Source organism: Nylanderia fulva, unplaced genomic scaffold, assembly GCF_048542155.1.
Source record: "Nylanderia fulva isolate GAGA-0341 unplaced genomic scaffold, ASM4854215v1 Scaffold54, whole genome shotgun sequence".
Classification (NCBI taxonomy): Eukaryota; Metazoa; Arthropoda; class Insecta; order Hymenoptera; family Formicidae; genus Nylanderia; species Nylanderia fulva.
Genome location: NW_028190632.1, coordinates 799,433 through 822,088, shown reverse-complemented (window position 1 = coordinate 822,088; position 22,656 = coordinate 799,433). Strand labels below are relative to the sequence as shown.

The following is a 22,656-nucleotide window of genomic DNA, read 5'->3' as shown; positions in this document are numbered from 1 at the left end:
TTCGAGTAGCGGCGCTGAAACTGACGTGAGATTATGGGCGCATTAGTACACGCATCCACTGAATCGCGGTGGCCACTCTCAGATTTCTCTCTAGTTTTGTCACGTGATTGATTTTAGTTCAAACAACCCAACCTTTTTACTACATGGTAAGCTTAACTTTTAGAATGAGATGGAGTAGAGATTGAAATATATTCATGTAAAAAAAATGTTTACAAATGTTTTGCATTTGTCTTTACGCAATTTCGATCTCGGGTATATTATTTCTTAGGTAAATTACTTAGCTACTTCTTTTAATCTAATGGGTAAACCGAGAGATATAAGTACCGAAGAAGAAATGAATTTAGGTATGATTCTCTGTCATATTAATTTTTATACTTCAATGATATATAATGTAAATTTTTCTAATTCTCGTTGATTAAATATTTAGCAGATACAAGTGATGTCCTACCACAAAAAAGACATAAGAAACATAAACATAAAAAGCATAAAAAGAAAAAGCTTATGCATGACAACGACGTCTTTGTTGATATCACAGCTGATACTGATCGGAAGAAAAGTTTCAGGATAAAAATGAAAAAGGAGGATACGGAAAGGAGGTACATATATTATAATATTTCTCTATAATTTTTTTATGATCTATATCACAAAATAATGTACTGCTTTTTGCTTTTAAGATATATAAATAGAAACATTTTTTAATAGTTTGGAACAATATTATATCTAGCTTAAAAATATTTCAAGAATACTTAAACATTTGACATATGTGCAATGATTATTTTCTAGTTTGGATAAACGTGAAAAAATGTTGAAAACCTGTATAAGTACAGCTGTAATGAATACTACATCTTCTCCAAAAGCAACTACAAAAAAGAAAATTCCAAAAAGCAACAAAGGTAAAGATAGTGGAACCAGCAGTGAAGAAGAAAGATGGCTTGATGCTATTGAGTCTGGTAAACTGGAAGAGGTATATATTATAATTCCTTAAATATTTTGTCTCTTATAATAGATATAAAAGTTACTATATGTAACATATATTATTTCTGTTTGTATAGATTTTGATCAAAAATAGATTGATAACTGTGAGAAATAAAGGCATATTTTATTTCAGGTTGACGATGAATTGAAAAAAATTAAACCAAAGGATCCCAAACTTATGACAGCTCGACAGAGAGCAATGTTTGAGAGGAAAACTGATACTGAGCCAAATTCAGGTGTTGAACTGATGTCATTACCCACTGGTTATAAGGAAAAAGTCATGACTGCGGAAGCTATACAGAAGGCTGCTCTGAAATCTCTGAAGCGAAAACAACTTGCAGATGAAAAACGAGAAAAAGATGAAGTACTGTTTATAAGTCAAAATTTTTTATTAAACCAATAATCTTAATTTTGATAAGTTAATGAATATTGTAAAATAATTTTTATATTTGAAATTACTTTTGCAGAAAAAGACAATGGAAAGATTACTTAAGAAACAGGAATCTAAAGCATCCAAAGTTAGCAGTAAGGGCAGATTATCTAAGCGACAAGTACCATTAGTGACATATCGTTTAACGATTGAAGGAAGTTCTATATCTCTACCACCTGGTGAAGATTTTCCACTTTGTCCCACCAAGGAGTAAGTATAATAGAATTATTATTACACAGCATTTTAATGATGTCTAATGTAGATATAGGGTGCTTTCCAACAACGACAGTGCGACAGAGTATCATTTTATCTTTGTTATTTACTGGTATTAAAAGAAAATATAATGATACTCTGTACTCGCACTGTCGTTCCTGGAAAGCACCCGTTATATATAAGCAACAGTTATATATATTTTCTTGCAAATTTTATTACAGAAAAATTCCGCCAAAACAAATCCTTTGTGGTGTAAATCAATGCAGAAATCCAAAAAGATATTCATGTTCCAAAACTGGAATACCATTATGCAGTTTACAATGTTACAAAATCAATCTTTTATTAAACACATAAACAATATACAGACAGTGAAAATTAATATTTTTTCGAATAAGAAACTCTAAAATATAGCTTTATGAATGTAAAAGCAGCATCGATAAAATGTAGAAATATTTTATTTAAAAATAGCTTATTTAACTCTATGTATGTGTATATTTATGGAAATATGAATTTTTGTTTCTTCTTCGAAAACAAATTTTTTTATCTTGTTATTGTGGTCTTATAAATGCTTTTTCAACTTTATATATACATATATATATATATATATATATATATATATATATATATATATGTATGTATGTATGTATATAATAAAACTGCATTTGAGAGCATTATACAACAAATGTATCTTATGATAAAAAGGAAAACAGATATAGTTTTTCCTTGAAGTGTAATACTTTAAGATAGCCTAGGCCCCTTTCTTTCACCCACTCTTACAATCTACCAAGCAGTAAGCTGTTCGCAAAACGTTCACTTCCTGACTCGGTCGGTCGGTTGTCTCGGCTTAGATCCGCGCAAGACTGTTCAAACCTATGTACGTATACGTGCTTGATATCAACCCAGATATTCTGGGCCGTCATGTCGTGTCTTCGCTATTCAACAGTTTTAATATTCGTTTTTTCTTCGATTTTGGTTTTGTGTTTTGGAACATCCGGTGAGTGAAATCCTTTACCACAATGAATATTTTAATTCGTTGATTTGTGCCCTGTAAAAAGAGGAGTGTATCTTCGAAAAAATTATTGAAAAATTTTACTACAGTTGCATTCTTACGCGAAGTGGTGCGCTTAATTGAAGTGATGAAGTTAATGAATTAATGTTAATCATTAATATATATATCATATCGATCAGTGAGATTTTTATTTTTATTTAATATGAACGCAATAATTCGCTTAATGAGCCTAACAATTTTCTTATTTTCAAAAATTAGATGACGATTCTCATGAATGTGTGCGTCCTTGCTCCGGCGAAACATTTTCAAGAAAGACTTGCGTTTATCAGTTCTTCGTCACAGAATTGCAGAACACAATAAGGTAAGATAAAAGTATTACAAAATAAATTAATATTTGTTTATTAATAAGTAGATATATTTAATTTATCTTATTTTTAAATTAACAAATATTTAATGATGCTATATGCATATACATATGTATATATATACTATCAAAGAAGGAATTTATAAATTATATATAGAGCTTGAAAGATACGTATAATAGCGTGAAAAATATGCAATGTAAAACGAAATTAAGAAAGCGAAACATTTCAGAAAGTTTCGAATTAATAAGATTAGAATAAATAATTTTATAAATTTTTCTAACATGTTTCTCGCAATAATATATAGCGAATATTTTTTTACTTTTATTTGCGGATTGGAATGCAACGTTCTAACGGTGAATATTTACGGTCGTTGAATACATTCTGTACTTTGATGTACAACAGGTTCCAATACGACACAAAGATGCACTCTACCACTTTCATATGTACTACATACATAAAGTATCTAGGTTCAGATTATGGCATCGTATACTGTATATATAAATCTTCGCGATGCGCTTTTAACGCAAGCAATATTACGTAGTTTTATATAATTATTTTATAATAAATTGATTATTGAATTACATTTCTTTCAAACCATTTTTGTTTTGATTTTTTTAACGTAGATATAATCGAAAATAAAATTTTAATTTAAATAAAATTTTTGATTTAATCAAATAAAATTTAAATAAATTAATAAATTTATTTTATTTTAAAAAAGTAAAACTTCTCTCGACCGTACTGGCAAGTAAATTCTGTCTGGCGATTCTCAAATATATATATATATATATATATATCTACGTTTTTATTTTATTATTTTATTTTATTATTTTATTTTATTAATGCAATAATTAAATTTAAATGATCTGAGTATGTTTATTCGTTTATTATATATCTAATAAAAGTAAAAAATATTAACAGACTGTGCAGCAAATTTTATTAAATAAATATTTTATGAAAATATTTTATATAATTATATTTCATAAAAAAGACAAATATTAGAAATATAAGCAACTGTTAGCAATAACAACGTAATACATTTAATATATTTTTAATATGATACATCTGATATATTTTTAATATTTAGTAGTATTTGCGAAAACAAAATCGAGGAGAAGGATGAGATTTCCACGTGTACAAATGTTATCGGAACAAAGAGCTTTTTGGCAATTAATGGAAGAAGTCCAGGACCAGCAATACAAGTAAATATGAGTTCGATTATGCAAAAAATTGTTCTATGAATATTGATCAGGTTTCTATGTCTAATCTTCAATATATTCATAGTTAGTATATATTCTTTTTAAAATTATTATATCATAATTATAATAATCAATTTATTGATTATTATATCATATTATATTATTTTATGGCAATACTTTATATATACGTACACACACACACACACACACACACACACACACACACACACACACACACACACATATATATATATATATATAAATATATATAATCAACATTGATGATCAACATTGATGAATTAATATTGAAAATGTGTATATAATTTGTGTGAAAGAAAATTTTTTTAAAACGATATATATTTGTAGGTTTGTCTTGGCGACACAATAGAAGTTGTTGTATATAACAAATTAAAAAGTGACGAGTTAACTTTGCATTGGCATGGAATTCGACAAAAGGACATTAATTATATGGATGGTGTGCCTATGATAACGCAATGCCCGATTTTTCCTTTCGCTGGTTTTCGTTATAAAATAAATCCTAAGAGCGCAGGAACATACTTCTACCACGCTCATTCAGGTACGTAAAACGTTTAGAGATTATTATAATTTTTCGTAATATTTATCTGTAAATTCGATCGCGGGCTATACATAAAATCGCTACATGATTGATATTAACAAAAGGATAAATTGAAAAGGAAAATTCTGCGCAAACTCAGCTGTAATTTCGAACTAAAACCAACTCGCTCGATTTTGACTCCGGTTTACACCGTAGAATGTCGTTTTATCCGGCGCTTGCATCAAGAATAGCAAGATCAATAAAGTCCATGGACCCGAAAGAGCAAGAGAACCGACGTTTCTCTTCTCACCGTTTCTTTATCGCAAATATAAGTCGCGATTTTTGTTAAGTACATTAATTAGTATTTCGCGCTGAAATATCGTGGCTTGTTCGAAATGGTCTCGCGGGGAGAATTGTTCTATTCGACAGAACAAAAACGTTGGAGGACAAAAATCCAATCGAGGCGATATGGCGAGTGGTCCAGTCCAATCTCCGTGATATTTCATCCTCTCTTAGCAAAAGAGCCTTCGTGATTTTTACTTAAATCCACCGCGCGTTCCTTGAGACCTTCGTAGAATTCTACAGCGCTAATAGTCACGTCTTAGTTCAAAAGTCATCAGTGAGAGAAATAAAATTGAGGATGGGGGAGGGGATTATTAGTCTCGCAGCAGGGCGACGGAGTGTACGGGTCATTGACAGTTCGAGGACCACATAACAATGCCAGTCTGGAGAGGATACTTTTACTGTCATCAAGGTCACCAACTCCACTGACACAACAAACAACCTTATATCCACCTATACCGAATGAGCTCCTCGTAAATGGTCAGGTATATATACTTTTCCCCTATAAAAATAATTGTATATAGTTTAAATTATAAAATAAAAATACACGACAATGTGAAAAAGAATGATTTACATCTCGAAATGGAATTTTTACAGGCACGAGAAGTATTTGTACGAGTCAAACATGGATTTTCCTATCTATTACGTCTCATTAATGCCAATGCCCACAACTGTCCCGTTTTGCTATCCGCTCATAGACACTCGCTCCGAGTATTGGCTGCTGATGGCAATCCTGTGCAATCAATGACGGGCACGCATGTTGTTTTATTCCCAGGTAAGTTTCACATCCTGTTGCTTTTCCGGCGTCATATCCGAACACTCTCCGGATAAACATAGTTTTAAGTTTGCATAAGAATGGTCTTGGTTTCTTTATTAATTGTAGCAAAACTGCATCGCGAATTTCATAAATTTTAAATGACAGGATTAAATTTTATCTCAACTTATTCAATTTATAAAATTGTAGTAATGTTCTATTAACAAGCTTAGCTATTGAGTTAATGCACGTATATTGCATATATTGCACGTGCTAAATGATTTTTGCGCTACATCTTAAAATATAAAACATTATGTCTATTCTATATAATAAATTAAAACTATTATACGAATAAATAAATAATATGAGATAACATTGTGCTACATATAAAATAGCATTATACAAATCAATAAGTATATACTGTCGCTAACATTTGATTGATTATAACAAAAATTGCAAAAATTTTATTAATACGATATCTAATACGACAGACTAGCAATTATTGCGAGAGGTATAGCATCATGTAATGTAAATGAGAAAAAAAGAGAAATGCATCAATTTGAGTCGAGTGCACAAAAATTTTATTAACACGGTATCTAATACGACAGACTAGCAATTATTGCGAGAGGTAGAGCATCATGTAATGTAAATGAGAAAAAAAGAGAAATGCATCAGTTCGAGTCGAGTGCACACATTTTCGTATATATACAATCTATACATATGTATGTGTGTTTCTGATTGCGATCAATCACGTACATGCATTTTATCTGACTGCATAAAAAAAAAAAAAAATAATAATTCGAATAGTGAAGCGAAAACGAAAGAAGAAAGTGCGATAAAAAAACAGGTTTTAAATATTTAAAATTATAATGTAACGTTTACGCATAGGTTTATTCATAAGTAATTAGAAAGGCGGAGATAGTAAAAACCGATAAGATAAAACATCATTAGAAGATGCTAGATCAATTATTGAAATTTTTACACAACTCCTGGTGTGCAAAGATGTCAATGTTCGCGCTTTAAAATTTAATGGAGCAAACAAAGAAAGATCCCAAGAGGTCGACCAAGAAGAGAAGGGTATTACGGGGCATCAGTTAGCATCGGCAACAGGAAGAGAGGGAGATTTCCTCCCCCTTTGCCCCTTTCTCACCCTCTTTCTCTCTTCCTCTCGTAATGCAACGCTTGTATAAGAGCGATGTGGATGCTGAATCGCGTCGAAGCAATAGGGATATGGACGATATTCGCGCAGACTCGGTCGTCTTCGTGTTCTCGCCGGGGTTCCCGCAAAGAGAAATAAAGAAAGCAAGGTGACCAAGCGCGCGCGTGAGCCCCGCACAAAAATCATTAAAACGCGTGCCCGTTTCGCGGCTGCGGCTTTCGTCGTGTTGATTCCTCGCGGTTTTATTAGACGACGACCCGTTTGCTACTGCTTCCTTGTGCGCGCGCGTTTTCGCGCGGCGAAACCGCCAGCGGACCGCTCAGAAGAAACGTTCATCCCGTTACATGTACGGTCACGGCATGAGTCTTTGGGAAGATCTAGGCGCATCCAGCGGAACGCATCTCGGCATGGAGTGGACCCGGGACAAGACTCTGGAGCTACTTCGCGAGTATCAGAAACGCCGGGTCCTCTGGGATTGGAACGCCCGGGGCTATCGGGATCGCACGAAGCGCAAACTGGCCATCCAGGAACTCGCCAAGATCCTCCGCTGCAACACCCTCGAGGTCGAGAAGAAGATCACCAATCTCAAGTGCCAGTACTCCCGGGAGGTGCACAAAATTCAGAACAGCCGCGACACCGCGACCGGCCCGGATGATGTATACGTCTCCAAGTGGTTCGCCTTCAAAGCGATGCAGTTTCTACAATTCGGCACGCGTAGATACAGCAAGCGGAAGAAGGTACGCGGAAAAGGAGAGTATCATTCGTGATCTGCGATTCCTCTTTTTTTTTTTTTAGGATTTTTTTTAAGATCTACCTAGTCAATATTGTTATAGAATCCTTGATTTTGTTCATTCGAAAATTACGATATACATATATATTTAACTGCATTCTGTTTCAAGAAGGGAAAGAAAGAGAGAGAGAAGGGAGGGGGGAGATATACAATAATTAGTTCTTAGAAATTTTTCAGAAAGAGTAATTAATTTTTTTTAGTCGCATGAAACTCGCAATCTTTTTCCAATTAATCGCTATTTGATTTAAATCTCATTTTTACAGGTATTTTTTTATTTTTTATTTTTAAAATATCGTAATACGATTTCACAATCTTTAACGTGTAAAATTTTATTCAACTAATAAAATATAATTTGCATTAAAAAACAGCGCATTAGGTCGCCGATCGAGATAAATGCTTCATTGACTCATGCGGCGACGCGCAACGACATACATTCTGATCGTTTCACTTCCCAGTGGAAGTCCAGAGTCGATGTTTGCTTATGTACAATCCACTCTGTGATAATTCCGATATTACTGTTTAATTTCATCGCATTCACGGAAGAACAATAATGATAACGCGCAGTATTTTGATGCGCCAACATCTCGACAACACGAAGATGATGGATCTCGAATAACTTCTGCATTTGATATCTGAAAGTCACTTTCTCAAGAAGACAATTACAATTTTTATTAATGTTTTCTACTATAGCAATTCAATTCCCACATTTTATGCAAGGAAAGAAATTAATACGCGTGAAAGTTTTCAATCAACAATCCTCGAAGATTATTAACGTGTGCGAGAGAATAGAAAAAAATCGTGCAAACGCGTTGATTGAATTTTAAATGTTTCTAATTCAATTGTTGCTAAAATAATAAATAACAAGAGAACGTAAATTCTTTTTGTCGCTATTATCAGAGCGCGATAAAATTCTTGATCCAGCCTGATCCCCTTTTCGCAGAAAGTCGAGGAGGGATCAAAACTACAGGAAGAATACATTGTCAGCGACATCGATCCTGAAAGCATAACATTCATGGACTGCAATGAAGAGACAAACGGCTCCGGTACCGGTTCCTTCAACGCTTCACTGAGCGAGGACGCTGAAGAGTCTTCATCGTCCAGTCTAAAGGCGATGGAATTGTACAGTTGCTCCTTGCCAAGTCCAAGACCTTGGTTCGCCGGTCGACCTCGACGAGGTCGAAACAGACAAAGCTCAAAGTTGGAGAAACGGATGAGAAGGGACGGAGAAAGACAAAGGAGGAGTTCGCCAAGTTCGGCGAGAGTATCGCCAGTTCAGCTCGCTGAGATCCCGGACTCGTACTCAAGATCGGTGGCCAAGCTCAGGATCAATCAGATCCTCTTCGAGGCGGAGATCGGGGTTTACGCGCAAACGCGTCGCTAATGAGCCGGTTTTGATAGTGAAAATCCTCGACATCCCGAAGACACCCTGCGATAAGCCATCAGTGTCGTCGTTGCACTTCTCATAAAGCTTCAGCATTGCTGTCGAATTATCTTTACTACGAGCTCGAATAGGCTTCAGTGGTAAAGGGAAGATTTCGTTACGAATAGAGCCCGGACGAAATAATTATCTATGTATCCCCCGTTTCCGCTTTCTCATTTACGTATTTCGCTTCTCCGAGCTTTAATTTTTAAATAGAAATAAGAGGGAAAAGAGGACATAATTTAAATTATAAAAATTATTTAAGATATCACGTATTTTAAATTCTCAAAAAAATTAAATGCCTTTGATCTTGATGATAATTAATCATTGTCACACAATTAATTGAAAACGGATGTTTCTATAAAAACTGATCTATGATCAAGATTTTATAATGGCAATTTTTTTGTTTGTATTTGAGTGAAAATATGTTGATATATTAGATTAATTGTTCTCTGAAACTAAATACTTTCTAATGAGCACAAGCACATACAATCTTCTTTTTTTTATTTACACGTTTGTAAATAAAATGTGTAAATTTTATTTAGAAACTATTAGTATTAAATAATGCATTAATGTATTTGATTCTGTTTTTTTCAATTAGACATTTGGGTTGAATTGAATTAATATGAGTTTTTAAAGCAATAATAACGCAAAAAGAATGCAGAACATTTAAGAATAATCAGGACAAAAATCATCCCTCATTTTTTCAATTTTTAAGAAAAATCTATGACAATGAAATGTGAATGAAGATCACATGTGACACTGATTGTGAATGTAAATCAATGCAATATTTTTTATTTGTAATCACCGTCATAATGCAATATTATGTACGAAGCAATCGCCATAACTTTTTACAAACAAATATTAAACGTCGACATAGATGAGAATAAATGTAGTTCTTCCCTAGCTTTAATAAGTGTCCATAAATTGAATCGAGAATATGAAGTAGCGGTGATTACACTAATTATCTATATCTATCTATACTACAATTTTATTGCAATACTTTTATCGATCTTATATCTATAAATGCCGAAGTGAATTATTATATTAACGCGAGTAAAACGTGTATTTCGTCTAATAATATCTGTATTATATATCGCCATTTCATTATTCAAAATATTAAATTCCAATGAATTGTTCAACGTATTCTCATTAATCTTGAAATATTTGCGCGAAAGGAAAGTGTGCTCGTGTGGCATTTTCGTTGAAATCCGTCAGAGATTAATAGCGAGTAAATTATAGACTAGTAAGTTAAATATGAATGTACCGTTATGCTCGTGTTTAATAGAGCGATAGAGCTTTTAAAGGATTCTTCGCTCAAAGATTTAAAACGCACCAGATAGAAGCAAAACTTGCGTTTTTTCACAAAATACATATATATTTTAGTAAAAATAATATAAACAATTTTATTTGCATATTTAAACATTTTCAGATATATTCCTTTATAGACTGATTTCCCGGAACGATTTTCAGATACTATTACTTTATATAATCTTCTATTTAAGGAAAAGGATGCAATGACTGATTACTATCACATATCACGGTGTTTTGATTCTTTGTTTTACATCTTGCAATTACACTCTGACTCGGCACTTTCTCATTAATGATATCCGATCTCTCGCTCTTGATCAGATTTCTTAAGAACTTAACCATGAGCTATTTTCTGATTTATAATTTCATTTCAACAATTTATAATAATAATTTAAAATATTTAATCTTGTCAGTTTACAATAGAACATATATAAAAGAAATTAAAAATTGAATTAAGTCAAGTAATCTTAATGAAACTAAGTAATTTATAACCCGAAAGAAAATTCAAGAGAATTATAACATGTGCAAATTCAATAGCAGCCTTGTATATCCAATCGTTTTCTTCTTCTAGCGCAACTTAAACTTTAATGTATATGTATTAATGCAATTAAACGTTTTTTCTCTCAAAAAATTTTCGTAATTATCTAGATATATATTTTATAAAAATTTTATTATATTCGTTGAAATTTGTATACTTTTTGTTCAAAATAAAAATTATAGCGTTAATGTTACTTTCGTTGTTAATATTGCTCCTTTGATGTTCAGAAGATCATTAAAACTTTTACTGTGTTTTGATAGAATAAGTTGTAATATTGATTATGTTTAATGAGAGAGAAATGCTCATTAAGAGAAAATCAATTTTATAACGTACATAAAATAAAGCGCAAAAATATATATATAGCTATATATAGCGTATAAATTATGATATTAAATTTCTTTTCAGGCGAAAGACTTGATTGTATTCTAATGGCAGAAAAGGCAATTGCCAAATATGCCTTCGATATTCAGGGTCTTGGAGATTGTCGTAATTTGCGCCACGAGGGATATATTTTTTACGAAGATTTTACCAGATTGGATTCGTATGCGATAAAGGATAACACTGATGCTGACAGCCTTGATGAACAAGCACTTAAGATCATTGAAAGTGGTCATCATTGTCATAGAATATCGAAAAATATAATTTGTTCATTGGATCTGAAGAGTAAAAAATTGTTGCAATTGGAAGAAAAAGTGGACAAAACTATCTATGTGCCTTTCGACATGAATACCTTTTCATTCTTTACGGATGATATGACAGACATGTCTTTCAATTTTTATGTATCGAAGCACTATCCAGCTTATTTGAGTAAGGAAATTTTTGTATTTTATATTTTTATTTTTTTGTATATTTTATATTATATTTTTATTATATTTTTATATTTTTATTATATTTATATTTTTTAAAGATAAAATTCCTTATTTAATAATATGACAGTTTTCTAGCTCGGTAAATTATTATTATTAAATGCAAAAAAGAGATAGAATTAAAAAATATTAATAAATATCATCGTATTGTGTAGATACAGTGACAGGAAAATGCCTTGTTATTGTCGTTTATATTCTTTCTTTTAGAAAAAAAACATAACATTTTCATCATTATTACATCAAGAAAAATTTCAGGCTTAGATGAAGGCGTAAGGAAGATAGCGCAGATTAATGGCATGTCTTTCAAGTATCCTTCATCTCCAATATTATCGCAACCGGAAAACGTTCTGAAGGAGTTGATTTGTACCCTCGACAAACGTTCTAGGAGTTGCGCCGACACACCGTTGTTTTGCGAGTGTTTGCAAATGATTGAAGTTTCATCGTGGAAAATAATCGAGATTGTATTAATAGATGAAGGTAATTTTTTTCACGCGATTGCTCTGCGAGATAATTAACATTCTTTTTCTCAATATCTCCTTCAAGAATGTGAATATATAAACTGCTTCTTACACTAAAAATTCTTTAGAATAAAGTCAATTATATATAAAATCATATTTTCCTAGGTTTCGGAGGTGATGTATCTCATACGTTTCATCTACATGGATATAATGCCAGTATCGTAGGCCAAGAAAGTTTCGAACAGCCTATTACCAAAGATGAAATTATATCCTTGGACCGTAATAAGAGGCTGCATCGAAATCTTGTGAATCCGGTGCAAAAAGATACTTTCGTTGTACCGAATAAGGGCTATATTATTCTTCGTTTCTACACTGACAATTTAGGTAAAAAAAATTGTATCTGTTACATGTATATCACAAATATAGGGTAAATCTATGTATAATGATTATAATTTTTAAAATTGTAATATACTTTTTAGGATATTGGTTATGGGAAGCGAGAAGTACTGCTGTACATCCTCAATTAGTAGGGCCTAAAATGCAATTTGTAATGAAAGTAGGACTCGATCAAAATTTGCCTCTTATACCAATCGACTTTCCTAGTTGTGGCAGTAACAAAGGCATGGATTATATCTTCGAGGGTGCATAATTTTCTTTTTAAATATAGCACATGATATAATATAAAATTTACACCAAATATAATCATTGAGTTAGAGGAAGTTTGTCCGACACAGGATACAGGACATTATTGTTCATTATCGAACAGAGAATATATTGTTTGAGACTGTCGTTTGTGAGACTGATGGAAAATGTTTACCATTAGATTAAAGCTTTGTTTATCAGCGAAAAACACTGTATATTACATACAAAAATTTGTCATATAGACTGTTGCATTAGCAGCCAATGGATTGAACAAACTTCTTGTTATATAAGTGTAATTTCATTTTAGGTGTACTGTGTTGACTAAATATATAAATTTATTATACAGTATTAATTAATTTATGTTTATTAAATGTATAGTTATGTAAAGTGAAGAAAAAAATATTAGTAAAAATCAGTTTTTAAATTCCTCTAATAAACAGGAATTTAAAAACATGGTTTCAACCCGATCAGCTGATCGTGAATGACACTAGGGACACTAGGGACTTATGTTAATCTAATGAATGATGCTGATTGGCTGAAACTTGTCCTACGTGCAGTTTTTAGTCTGTTCTTTTTAGCTGAACTGGCTACACTAGTTCAAACGTTGTCTTTACGAACATATCGCGACGAAAACGGATACAGATGTCGCTGCTGCAGTCTCAATTTAAATCAAATGGAAAAGTCGTTACTTCCTTCGGTTGGAGTTCCTGGCGAATGACGGAGTCTTGGATGAGCCCGCCAAGAAGCAACGCTTTACTCGGTGTGTAATGTGTCTGATTTTTTTTTGTTTGAGTGTTTTCCCAAGTATTATTTCCGAATACGCGTTATGTCGTCAAAACTTGTGCTGCTGCAATAAGAATTAAATTTGACAGCGTTGTGTCTGTGAAAACTTGACACGATTCGGGGACGACGATAATCTCTTTCAGCCTCATCATGAACATCAAATCGAAGGACGAGATCCGAGATATAATTGCGAAGGATCTTTTGAGTATCCACAATCGTAGCGTGGAATTACGGAAGCATCTCGATGAAAACTTCGAGGACAGTGTGACTTATTTTAGAGCATTGGTTTCTCAGTTGTTGCAACCTTCATCTGGACCGGTAGTTACGAAGACACCGAAGATTCTGCGGAAGAAAGCGATTCAACGTATTGAAACTATACCAGAAGATGAGGTACTTCAACAAGAGGATATTTCATCAGCGGATTCTCTTCGATCTACTAATGAGCAGAAGAAAGAAACAAGCGAAGAGGTGGCAGGTGGTAGATTGAAGAGAAGTGCATCCAAGAAAGCAGCAGATAATATTAAAAAACAATCAACTAATTTCGAAAAATTGGGAAACTCATTTGATGAGAATAAGAATGTCTCTGTAAAGAAGGTTAGTAGTTTTTTATATTCTTATATTTCTTATATTCTTGTATATATGCCATATTATATATTATAAATTGTAGAAAATTATATATATATATATATATATATACATATATTATGATTTTATTTTATTAGCTAAAGAGAGAAAATCAGGCCAAGAGAAAGAAGTCTATGACGAGTAGTTCTGATGAAGAGGACACTAAGAGTAGTTCTAAGTATAGTAAAGTAGATGAGAATCAAATGGAAACAAAAAGAGCTACGAGGAGAATAACAAAGAAAAAATCTGAACAAGTTGATCAACCTATAGTGATTCTTCAGAAAATTGAACACATTGAAAAAATTGAAAAAGAAAGTATTTCCAAATTGTCACCATCAATACGTTCTACTAGATCAAGCTCTAAAAAATCCTCAAAAAAAGAAATAAATAAAGATAACAATGTAACATCAAATACTGATGACATTGAGGAACTATCTATGTACGAGGATGCAATTGGAAAACCTATTCCAATTATGAATTCAACTTTAAAATCTAGTTCTTTATTGCCTGGAAAAGTATTAAACACTACAGTGGTATTAGGACGTTTGTCAAAACAGCAAAAATTAAATGAAACAGTGGTAATAAAAAAAGCATCAATTGAAAAGGATAGACAATCAAAGAAAAGAACAAGTGTGAGGATTAAGTCGGAGCCAGATGAACAAACTACACGATGCAATGATTATAATGAATTAATTACAGATGATGAATCATCGCCTGAAGTGAAAAGACGGAAGAAACAAATTAGTAAGAAGGAAGTAAAATCCGTGTTATCATTGTCTAGCGAGGATGAAATTCCTAATACACCACTGAAAACACGTCTTAAAGACAAGATTACGTCCACAGTCCCACAGAAAACTAAAATTCCATACAAATCGAACGCATTATTTAGTCCTTATGCAAAAGAATCTGTAAAGAAACGAGTTGAAGCTTTTGAACAAGCAGTGACGTATAGTCCCAAGTCAATTGACGTAGACATAGCTCCAAGAGTAACTAGAACAAAAACTCGTGCAATGGCCGCTGCAGAGACTGAAGCAGAAACGAGAAATACGACGCAAAATGTAGCGCAAATATTAGCTCGTAAATCACTTGCAAAAGCAAAGCGGATTTCATTAGCAAAACAAAAGAAAGGTGATGAAGAATTTAAAGAGGTAAAAGCACATCTATTTATTATAAATTATTTTTTCTAACATATTTCGTTAATAATAAATATATTTATTTTCAGAATAAAGAGCAAATGCCAGGACAAATTACCAAATCATTATTGCATGATAAAGCAACTATAAAGCAAACTCAACTGCAAAAAATGACACCTTTAACCAAGGCAAAGATGGTACAGCTTTCAATCCCTCGTATTCAAACTCCCTCACATGCTCAAAATCTTTTGAATGTGAGTTCAATTCTATTTGGAATTTTATATTATAATCTTTATCATTTTAATACAGATTAAATATTTATCTTACATATATTTTGATTTAGGGTACGAAAGCATTAACTGCTTCTCGCACGAATATCATTACTAACGTGGAATCCTTTATTCAACCTCCAAAAAGCATCAGTAAAACCAATTCTTTGGAGAAATTAGAAGAGAAAAGACGATATGAGGAAGATGCAAGGAAGAAGAGAGAAGAAGCCTTGAGATTACTGACGGAGGAAAAGAGAAGGTATAAAATAAAATTTTAGAATGCAAGAAATATAATACAATTGCCAGAGTAATATTTCACGTATATTTTATATACAGAAAGCGACAAGAGAAGGAACTTAAAAATAAATTGGCAAGAGAAGCTAAGGAGAAGCTAGAACAGGAGAAACGGCACAAAACTGAGAGAGAAAGAGAAGAAAAGGCAAGAGTAGCTCTTTTGATCCAAGAAAAGCAACGCGAGGAATTGGAGAAGAAGCGTCATGCTCAATTGCAGCGAGCACAAGAAAAAGAAGTACGTCGCAAACTGGAGGAACAACAGAGATTGCAAAAGGTGCAGGAGCAAGAAGAAACTGAACGTTTGCTTGTCGAACAAAAACGTCGGGAACAAGAAGCTGAGAAACGTAAAGAAGCGGAAGCGAGAGCCCAAGCTATTGAGGCGTTGAAACAAAAAAATCAAATGCTTGCTGCTCAAGCTAAAGTGAGTATATATATTTTTTATCTCGAAGAAAATGATTATTCGTGCATTAATATAACTGCTCTATTTTTGCAGTATAAACAAGCCAATAAAGCTCAAGTGATAAACTACGTATTGGATAGCGATCCTGATGATGATCAATCGGATGATGAAAGTAGACCGAAACATGAGATACCATATTGGGCAAAGTGTATGTATTTTCTTGATATTTTACTTTAATGTTAAAATAAAAACACAATGTGTATATATTTGTAAGATGTATAAAACATATGTGTATATATATTTTTTTAAAACTTGCAGCAGACGTTCGTAAAGCGGAACTTGCGATGCAACGATATATTGCACAGGAATTTATCTATAAGTTCTTCGATACTCGTAAACGTACGCCAGATTTAACTGAATTATTCCATGGTATTGATAGAAGTCGATTGAAACGTACATCTAGTGCAATCTGGAAAACACCGCCACGTATTTCCATGATGGAAACAGACTAAAATATATAATTAAATTTAATGTTACACTTATAAATTTTTATGTACCGAACAATAATAGCCATTATCATGTGCATGCAGCACATAGGTAATATTTAATTTTTTTGCATGTATGTAAAAAACATGAGGGCAAATTGTTTATCCTGATGTTTAATTTGATAACTCGTAATTTCCATTACTTATTTATACATCAATTATTATATATATTGTATTCGATAAAGAGAAATTAAAGTCTGTAATATATAGTCAATGTAATTAATACACGAGTGTATTAAAAATTATTTGTATACAGTTGCAAGTCTGAATAATACTAAATATCTGAATTCGAACGTGTCGAATAATGATTTAAATTACTGAATTTGCGTAAAATATATATTATTTCACTAAAATTTTGAATTTTACAAGTTTTCATTACGAGGAATCAATGTTGCGATAAAATTAGTTGGCAGAAATTTTCTTAGTAGGCAAACGTAGTGGTTTCATTGCTCTTCTTAAGTATACTTTTTTACTGAAATTAAAAATAGCTTTTTAAAATATCAGATGAATTATACTTTTCCAGTGATATGAATTAAATGTCCATACGTAAGTTCCATTTTCTGTCCAAGTAAGAGTGTTTTTTGTGCCTCTACAGGTTTCAAAGAATATGTTGGTATATGTGTGTAAATTGGTATCTATACAAATATACAAAATGACTAAAGTCAAAAATGTTCTTGTAATATATATATATATATATAATAAAAATGTATAAATATTATGCAATAAAACATTCATCGAAGCATACATAAACAAGTATGCACTCACATATGGCAAAGTATTGTCTAATCTGATGTTTTCTTGATACGTTTTGCTAGGTAATTGTAATTTATAATAATTCTCAATCATAGAATTGTCTAATTGCTTTCCATATAACATGTGTCGCTCTTCGAGAATTTCTTTCGAGATATCAATCTCTTCCTTGATCTCCGTTTGAATTCGTCTCATACCACCGTGAAGTACCTTTGCATCATCAAAAAACGATATTTTTTTTATATATAATAATTTAATAAATAATACATTATATATATACATATAGTTTCTATTTTACCTTCAAAGTAGTAAAACTGGCGAATCGCTTGACATCCGCTGGAAGCTTATAATCCTCGAAATATTTCTGTACAGGTATAGTGGGCAAAATCGGAATCCAATTTCTGAAGGTGCCTAGGGTTGATATGTAACGACCACCGAAACTCCACAAACGTACTGTACGATCCGCGCTACCGCTGTTAATTCGATCAAATCTTTTAGATTTACTAATAAATATATACCCAGTGTCAATATTCTTAGAACGTACATACCTAACTATTATTCGCGCGCTATAAATAAGTTGAAGAGACGTGATTCCCTGCATATGACCGCGTACAGACGACAGCAGAAGTGGCAGTGCCTGTTTTCGCACTGCTCTCTTCGCTCTTCCGTTTATCATATCTTTCCACAAGAACGGAAATTCCAATCTTAATAGAGGCATGCACACCTTCGGCGGATTTGGTAGCATGTAATTCGAAAGGAGCCAAACTTTTATATAGCCTATGCTGTGTCCTTCGAACAAGAGAAAAGAAATTATGAACATTTGAGGAAGAATTTTGATACACGAAGCTACAAAGAGTTAAAGATTTTTATATAAAAAAATTTATTTAAAGTCTCTTGGAAAATTCTTAGGAAAAGAAAAAAAAACCTGTTACGAGAAACTGATTTTCAGGATCAGTAGCCAACGATATCGCACAATCACCCATAATATGGATGACCGTAAAGGCTCCTAAAAATCCTGCCGCTGGATGATGTGTCCACACTTGTACCAAGCCAGAATCGAGGGCGACTAAGAGCGTTCCGACATTTGATTTTGCTTCTCGCGCGGTCAAGAAAATTATCGCGCGTACCGCAATCACGCGAATTATATTTAATGCTGATTCTTGATGGGCGCACGGAGTCAATTTACTGTTTGACAAGAAACATCAGAATTTAAAATTTATATTTAAAAAATATGTCTTATAATTACAAGCAATATAATTTACTTAATTTGCTGATTTATAGGCTTGTCGATCTCATTGGATTGTATAAACGCTTTCTGTGCATCTGTCTCCTTCCTTACAATATGCCTATTAAATCAATTAATGTGTTTCCTCCGTTTAACGTGTTCGTTTATTGTGCTCATGACAATACCAAAGTAGCATCACCTGCTAACATCAACCACTTGATATTTTCTAAAAGGCTGACCCGTTTCAAGTCTCCAAAGAATCAGTTCTCCATTATAAGTTCCGGTAGCTAACAGCTGAGGGAATCTCACAGCCGAGCACAGAATATCGTCGGTGTGACTGGTCGTCCAATTCTTTTTGCATATGTCAGACTCGAAAGCCGCCAATTCTGTAACGTGTTTGTTCCAGCTGCAGCACAGGATTCGATTTTCGTACCATACAATACTGGTTATTTCGCTATACAAAAGAAATAAGAACAATATAAAGTAATAATTCGTTATTTTAGAATGTCGTAATGTATTTATGATTTGTATAATTGTATTTAATCGTATCTATCTAATTGTATTTCGTTTCTATTATAATATACAAATAGGACATTTTCGTGAAAAAAGCAGAATATATGTAATAACTGAAAGTTATAACTTTGTAATTATATCTTTCGTTTAATTTTTGATCTAGCTATTATTTAAATATTCATTATTTGAAGCCATTATATCAATTATATATACCATTGATAGTCGACCATCATGTTGCGCATACAGACACCTGTATTAAAATTCCATATTTTCAGTGATCCATCTCTAGCGCCGGTAATTAAAAATTGCTCGGATTCGTCGAAGCAGGCCGTCGTGATCTCGACATCAACATATTGTCCGTATCGAAAAATACTATGAGCGTGTTTTATCAGACGTACGCGGCGTCCGGACCAAGGATGCCAAACGATGATACACGAATCCAATCCCGTAGAAATAATCTGCGCATATTAATACAAACAGAACGATGAATATATACATTATCGTTTTTCATAAAGAGTTATAACGTTAAATTTTTAGATAAGTATAAAATAGTTCCTCACCACGTGAAAAAGCTGATTGTAAAGAACGCAGCTAACACCTTTGATGTGTGTGTAGCCATCCGAAGTTTCCTCGTTAATTACGTGCTCGCAAACGAGAATGGCTATCATCATACTCGCAATGATCATCGTACGGGTCAGCGTGTTGAATACTATGGTCATCGGAGCATATTCGCTCAGCTCTCTGGGTAATTTATTGTATGTCTGTTCGAGAAATGTATATTTTTTCTATTATTTATTATATATATTTATCATATATTATAATTATATATGTAATTAATTAAATATATAATTTTATATAATTAGATATATAATATATATAATTATCAGAATATATTGTACAATCGTGAAATCTAGAGAGCAGGGGAAGAAGACTATTATATTAGACAATTCTAACTTCTAAACAACCTGAATGCAATTTTGAGCCGGGACGTCCCACACTTTTATGCATCTGTCCTTCGACAAGGAATAAATACGCTTGCCTGCGTCTATCACGACAAGTGCGCAGATAGTTGAACGATGTCCAGGAAATACTGCGTTCGCCTTCCCAGGAACAAATGGATTCCAAATGCGGATCATACAGTCCGGTCCACCCGTTACTAGCGTGTGACTCGCTGGAAAAAAAATAATGACCCTTCAAAAATGAATGAATCGATCGTAATACGGTAAGTTATAAAGCAACAAGAAAACCTTCGCAAAGCGCAAAGCAGGATATTCCCATGGGAACTTGGAATTTGTATTGCAACTTCGTTCCGGTCGCATCGAAGACACATAAAGAACATTCACCGCATTGACTGCTCGATACGAAGACTCGCAAGCTCCCGTAATAAGCAACTTGGCTAGTCCAGTTCGTGTGTATGTTCTTAAATCTCTCCGTGATTTCAAAGCCTTGCAGCTCTCCCTAATTATAATTTTTTAGTTACATATTTTCCACAAAATATACATTTAATGTATATATATTTTATTACAATCCTTGTATACCTTCATGATGTCGTCGTAACGAAAAATAATTACATCGCGAGTGGTGTGCTGTTTGAAAGGTCCCCTATCCGTAGGATTAAAGGACACGATTGTGACAGATCCACTTGTATCACCCAGGACGATATAGGAATTCTCCTTAATGTTTGCATTGAAGTAATAGTGCATACAAACTACTGCATTCTCCAAACTAGATATCTAAAAGTATGCAATTGATTAAAACTGCCTCGAATTAAAATTGTTGACATTTCATATCATCACTTACCAATACGCGAAGATCAAATTTTTTCGCTGCTGTGTCATAAAATCTCAAATCACATTCCGTCGAACTCGTGCACACTATCTGAACATCCGGCAGCACAATCATGTCAGTTATTGCAGTGGATTGCACCTTTAAATATGCTGCAAAAAAATATAAGTGTTGAAGAAATTATCGAACTAAAGAAGAAGAGAGATACTTGAAGAGGTACTAACGATTCTTGGATTGTACAGTGCGCTCGTATTCAAGATCTAACGACCAGTAATTAATCACTCCTTCTCGGCTTACGGTCAGATAACAACCTCTGCGAAAACTCGTACTTCTGTCCTAAAGATTTAATATTTATTATAATTCATAAATTCTTATAAATGATATATGATCATAAATAAATAAGTTCGCGGACAGGAGATACATTTTGCATAAGAAATATATATTGATATACAAGTCGGTTAGTTATTTTTGTTAAAAAAAACCAATTTTCTAATATATCGCTATCTAATAAATTATTAAAAAAAAGATCTCTTAACACAATGATATCTCAGTACAATAAATCGAAATACTGACTAATTCTCGTATCAGACTCTTCGAGATACTCATAGACATAAATATACATGTATGTACCGGTAAAACTTCCGGACAAAATGTGATTCTGCATACAGAAGTGCGATGACGCGTTCTTAATAATTTTGGTGGATCCATTAAAGGTGCTTCCAACATCTGTGATTTCACAGTGGTATCTATGTCTTGAAATTCTATCAGTAAATAGGAGATGAATTTGTTCCACGTTATTTTACCATTGGATTTTATCTGAAATTGCGTGACGATTATTCCAGGAACAATTAAAATGACTTGATTAACCAACTTTGTTGAAAAGAACTTGAAACTCGTCCTGTGGTATTTTTATCTCGAGGATGTCTTGAAAAGCGTCATACAGTTGAGAAAAATCCATTTCCTCATTTTCTGTCGCCTAAATACAAACAAAAAATATATTTTAATATAAAGTAAATATTAATAAAGAAAAAACATTTATATATAAATTAACAACCAGAAAAGCATTATGTAAACGCATCAAAGATTGTTCAGTACATTGCTCTTCTATCTTTTGCTTTTCGAAATATCGTTCGAATTCTTGTTGTATTCTGCAATAATGATTATGTATTTATAAACTGTATTGCGAATTGTAATTATTTTTCCTCTAACCTCGGATGATTTTTACCAACAAATGCCATTGCAAATTTTCTAATAAATAATATGATTTTTAATAGTTCAAAAACATTAAAAAGCGTTTACGATCAATCAATT

At 32.8% G+C, this 22,656-nt stretch overlaps 4 protein-coding genes and 1 pseudogene across 6 annotated transcripts; 4 read left to right on the top strand and 1 right to left on the bottom strand.

Annotated features, from left to right (window-relative positions):
* The first annotated feature begins 48 nt into the window (after nt 1–48).
* LOC114931796 (INO80 complex subunit B) lies at nt 49–1,978 on the top strand. The gene is made up of 6 exons (XM_029303949.2): nt 49–344; nt 428–596; nt 784–964; nt 1,109–1,339; nt 1,443–1,615; nt 1,840–1,978. Exons 1-6 carry the CDS (start codon nt 299–301, stop codon nt 1,970–1,972), a joined length of 933 nt encoding a protein of 310 aa, XP_029159782.2. The 5' UTR covers nt 49–298; the 3' UTR covers nt 1,973–1,978.
* Nucleotides 1,979–2,377: 399 nt separating this feature from the next.
* Nucleotides 2,378–13,376, top strand: LOC114931805 (multicopper oxidase 3-like). 2 transcript variants are annotated; one of them, XM_085487373.1, is made up of 10 exons: nt 2,378–2,612; nt 2,886–2,988; nt 4,077–4,191; nt 4,555–4,765; nt 5,405–5,571; nt 5,684–5,861; nt 11,464–11,865; nt 12,180–12,401; nt 12,548–12,766; nt 12,862–13,376. In XM_085487373.1, the coding sequence occupies exons 1-10, from the start codon at nt 2,537–2,539 to the stop codon at nt 13,029–13,031; spliced, it is 1,863 nt and encodes a 620-aa protein (XP_085343499.1). In that variant the 5' UTR covers nt 2,378–2,536; the 3' UTR covers nt 13,032–13,376. The 2 variants fall into 2 exon arrangements, with proteins under 2 accessions (XP_085343499.1, XP_085343498.1); XM_085487372.1 differs by having other exon boundaries at nt 2,463–2,612; nt 4,080–4,191.
* Nucleotides 7,100–11,468, top strand: LOC146721160 (uncharacterized; annotated as a pseudogene). Its single transcript, XR_014925776.1, has 2 exons — nt 7,100–7,736; nt 8,730–11,468. The product of XR_014925776.1 is annotated as an uncharacterized LOC146721160 (transcript).
* Nucleotides 13,377–13,439: 63 nt separating the features above from the next.
* On the top strand, nt 13,440–17,847 carry Incenp (Inner centromere protein). The gene is made up of 7 exons (XM_029303956.2): nt 13,440–14,401; nt 14,530–15,579; nt 15,654–15,818; nt 15,908–16,092; nt 16,170–16,548; nt 16,621–16,735; nt 16,846–17,847. The coding sequence occupies exons 1-7, from the start codon at nt 13,958–13,960 to the stop codon at nt 17,037–17,039; spliced, it is 2,532 nt and encodes an 843-aa protein (XP_029159789.2). The 5' UTR covers nt 13,440–13,957; the 3' UTR covers nt 17,040–17,847.
* Nucleotides 13,849–22,493, bottom strand: WDY (WD repeat-containing protein WDY). The gene is made up of 18 exons (XM_029303958.2): nt 22,400–22,493; nt 22,217–22,321; nt 21,976–22,161; nt 21,570–21,681; nt 21,361–21,497; nt 21,099–21,293; nt 20,808–21,018; nt 20,526–20,731; nt 20,121–20,321; nt 19,774–20,018; nt 19,247–19,501; nt 19,085–19,168; nt 18,748–19,007; nt 18,371–18,611; nt 18,121–18,295; nt 17,838–18,032; nt 17,619–17,707; nt 13,849–17,544 (listed from the first exon to the last, which is right to left on the bottom strand). Exons 1-18 carry the CDS (start codon nt 22,421–22,423, stop codon nt 17,475–17,477), a joined length of 2,991 nt encoding a protein of 996 aa, XP_029159791.2. The 5' UTR covers nt 22,424–22,493; the 3' UTR covers nt 13,849–17,474.
* Nucleotides 22,494–22,656: the final 163 nt, after the last annotated feature.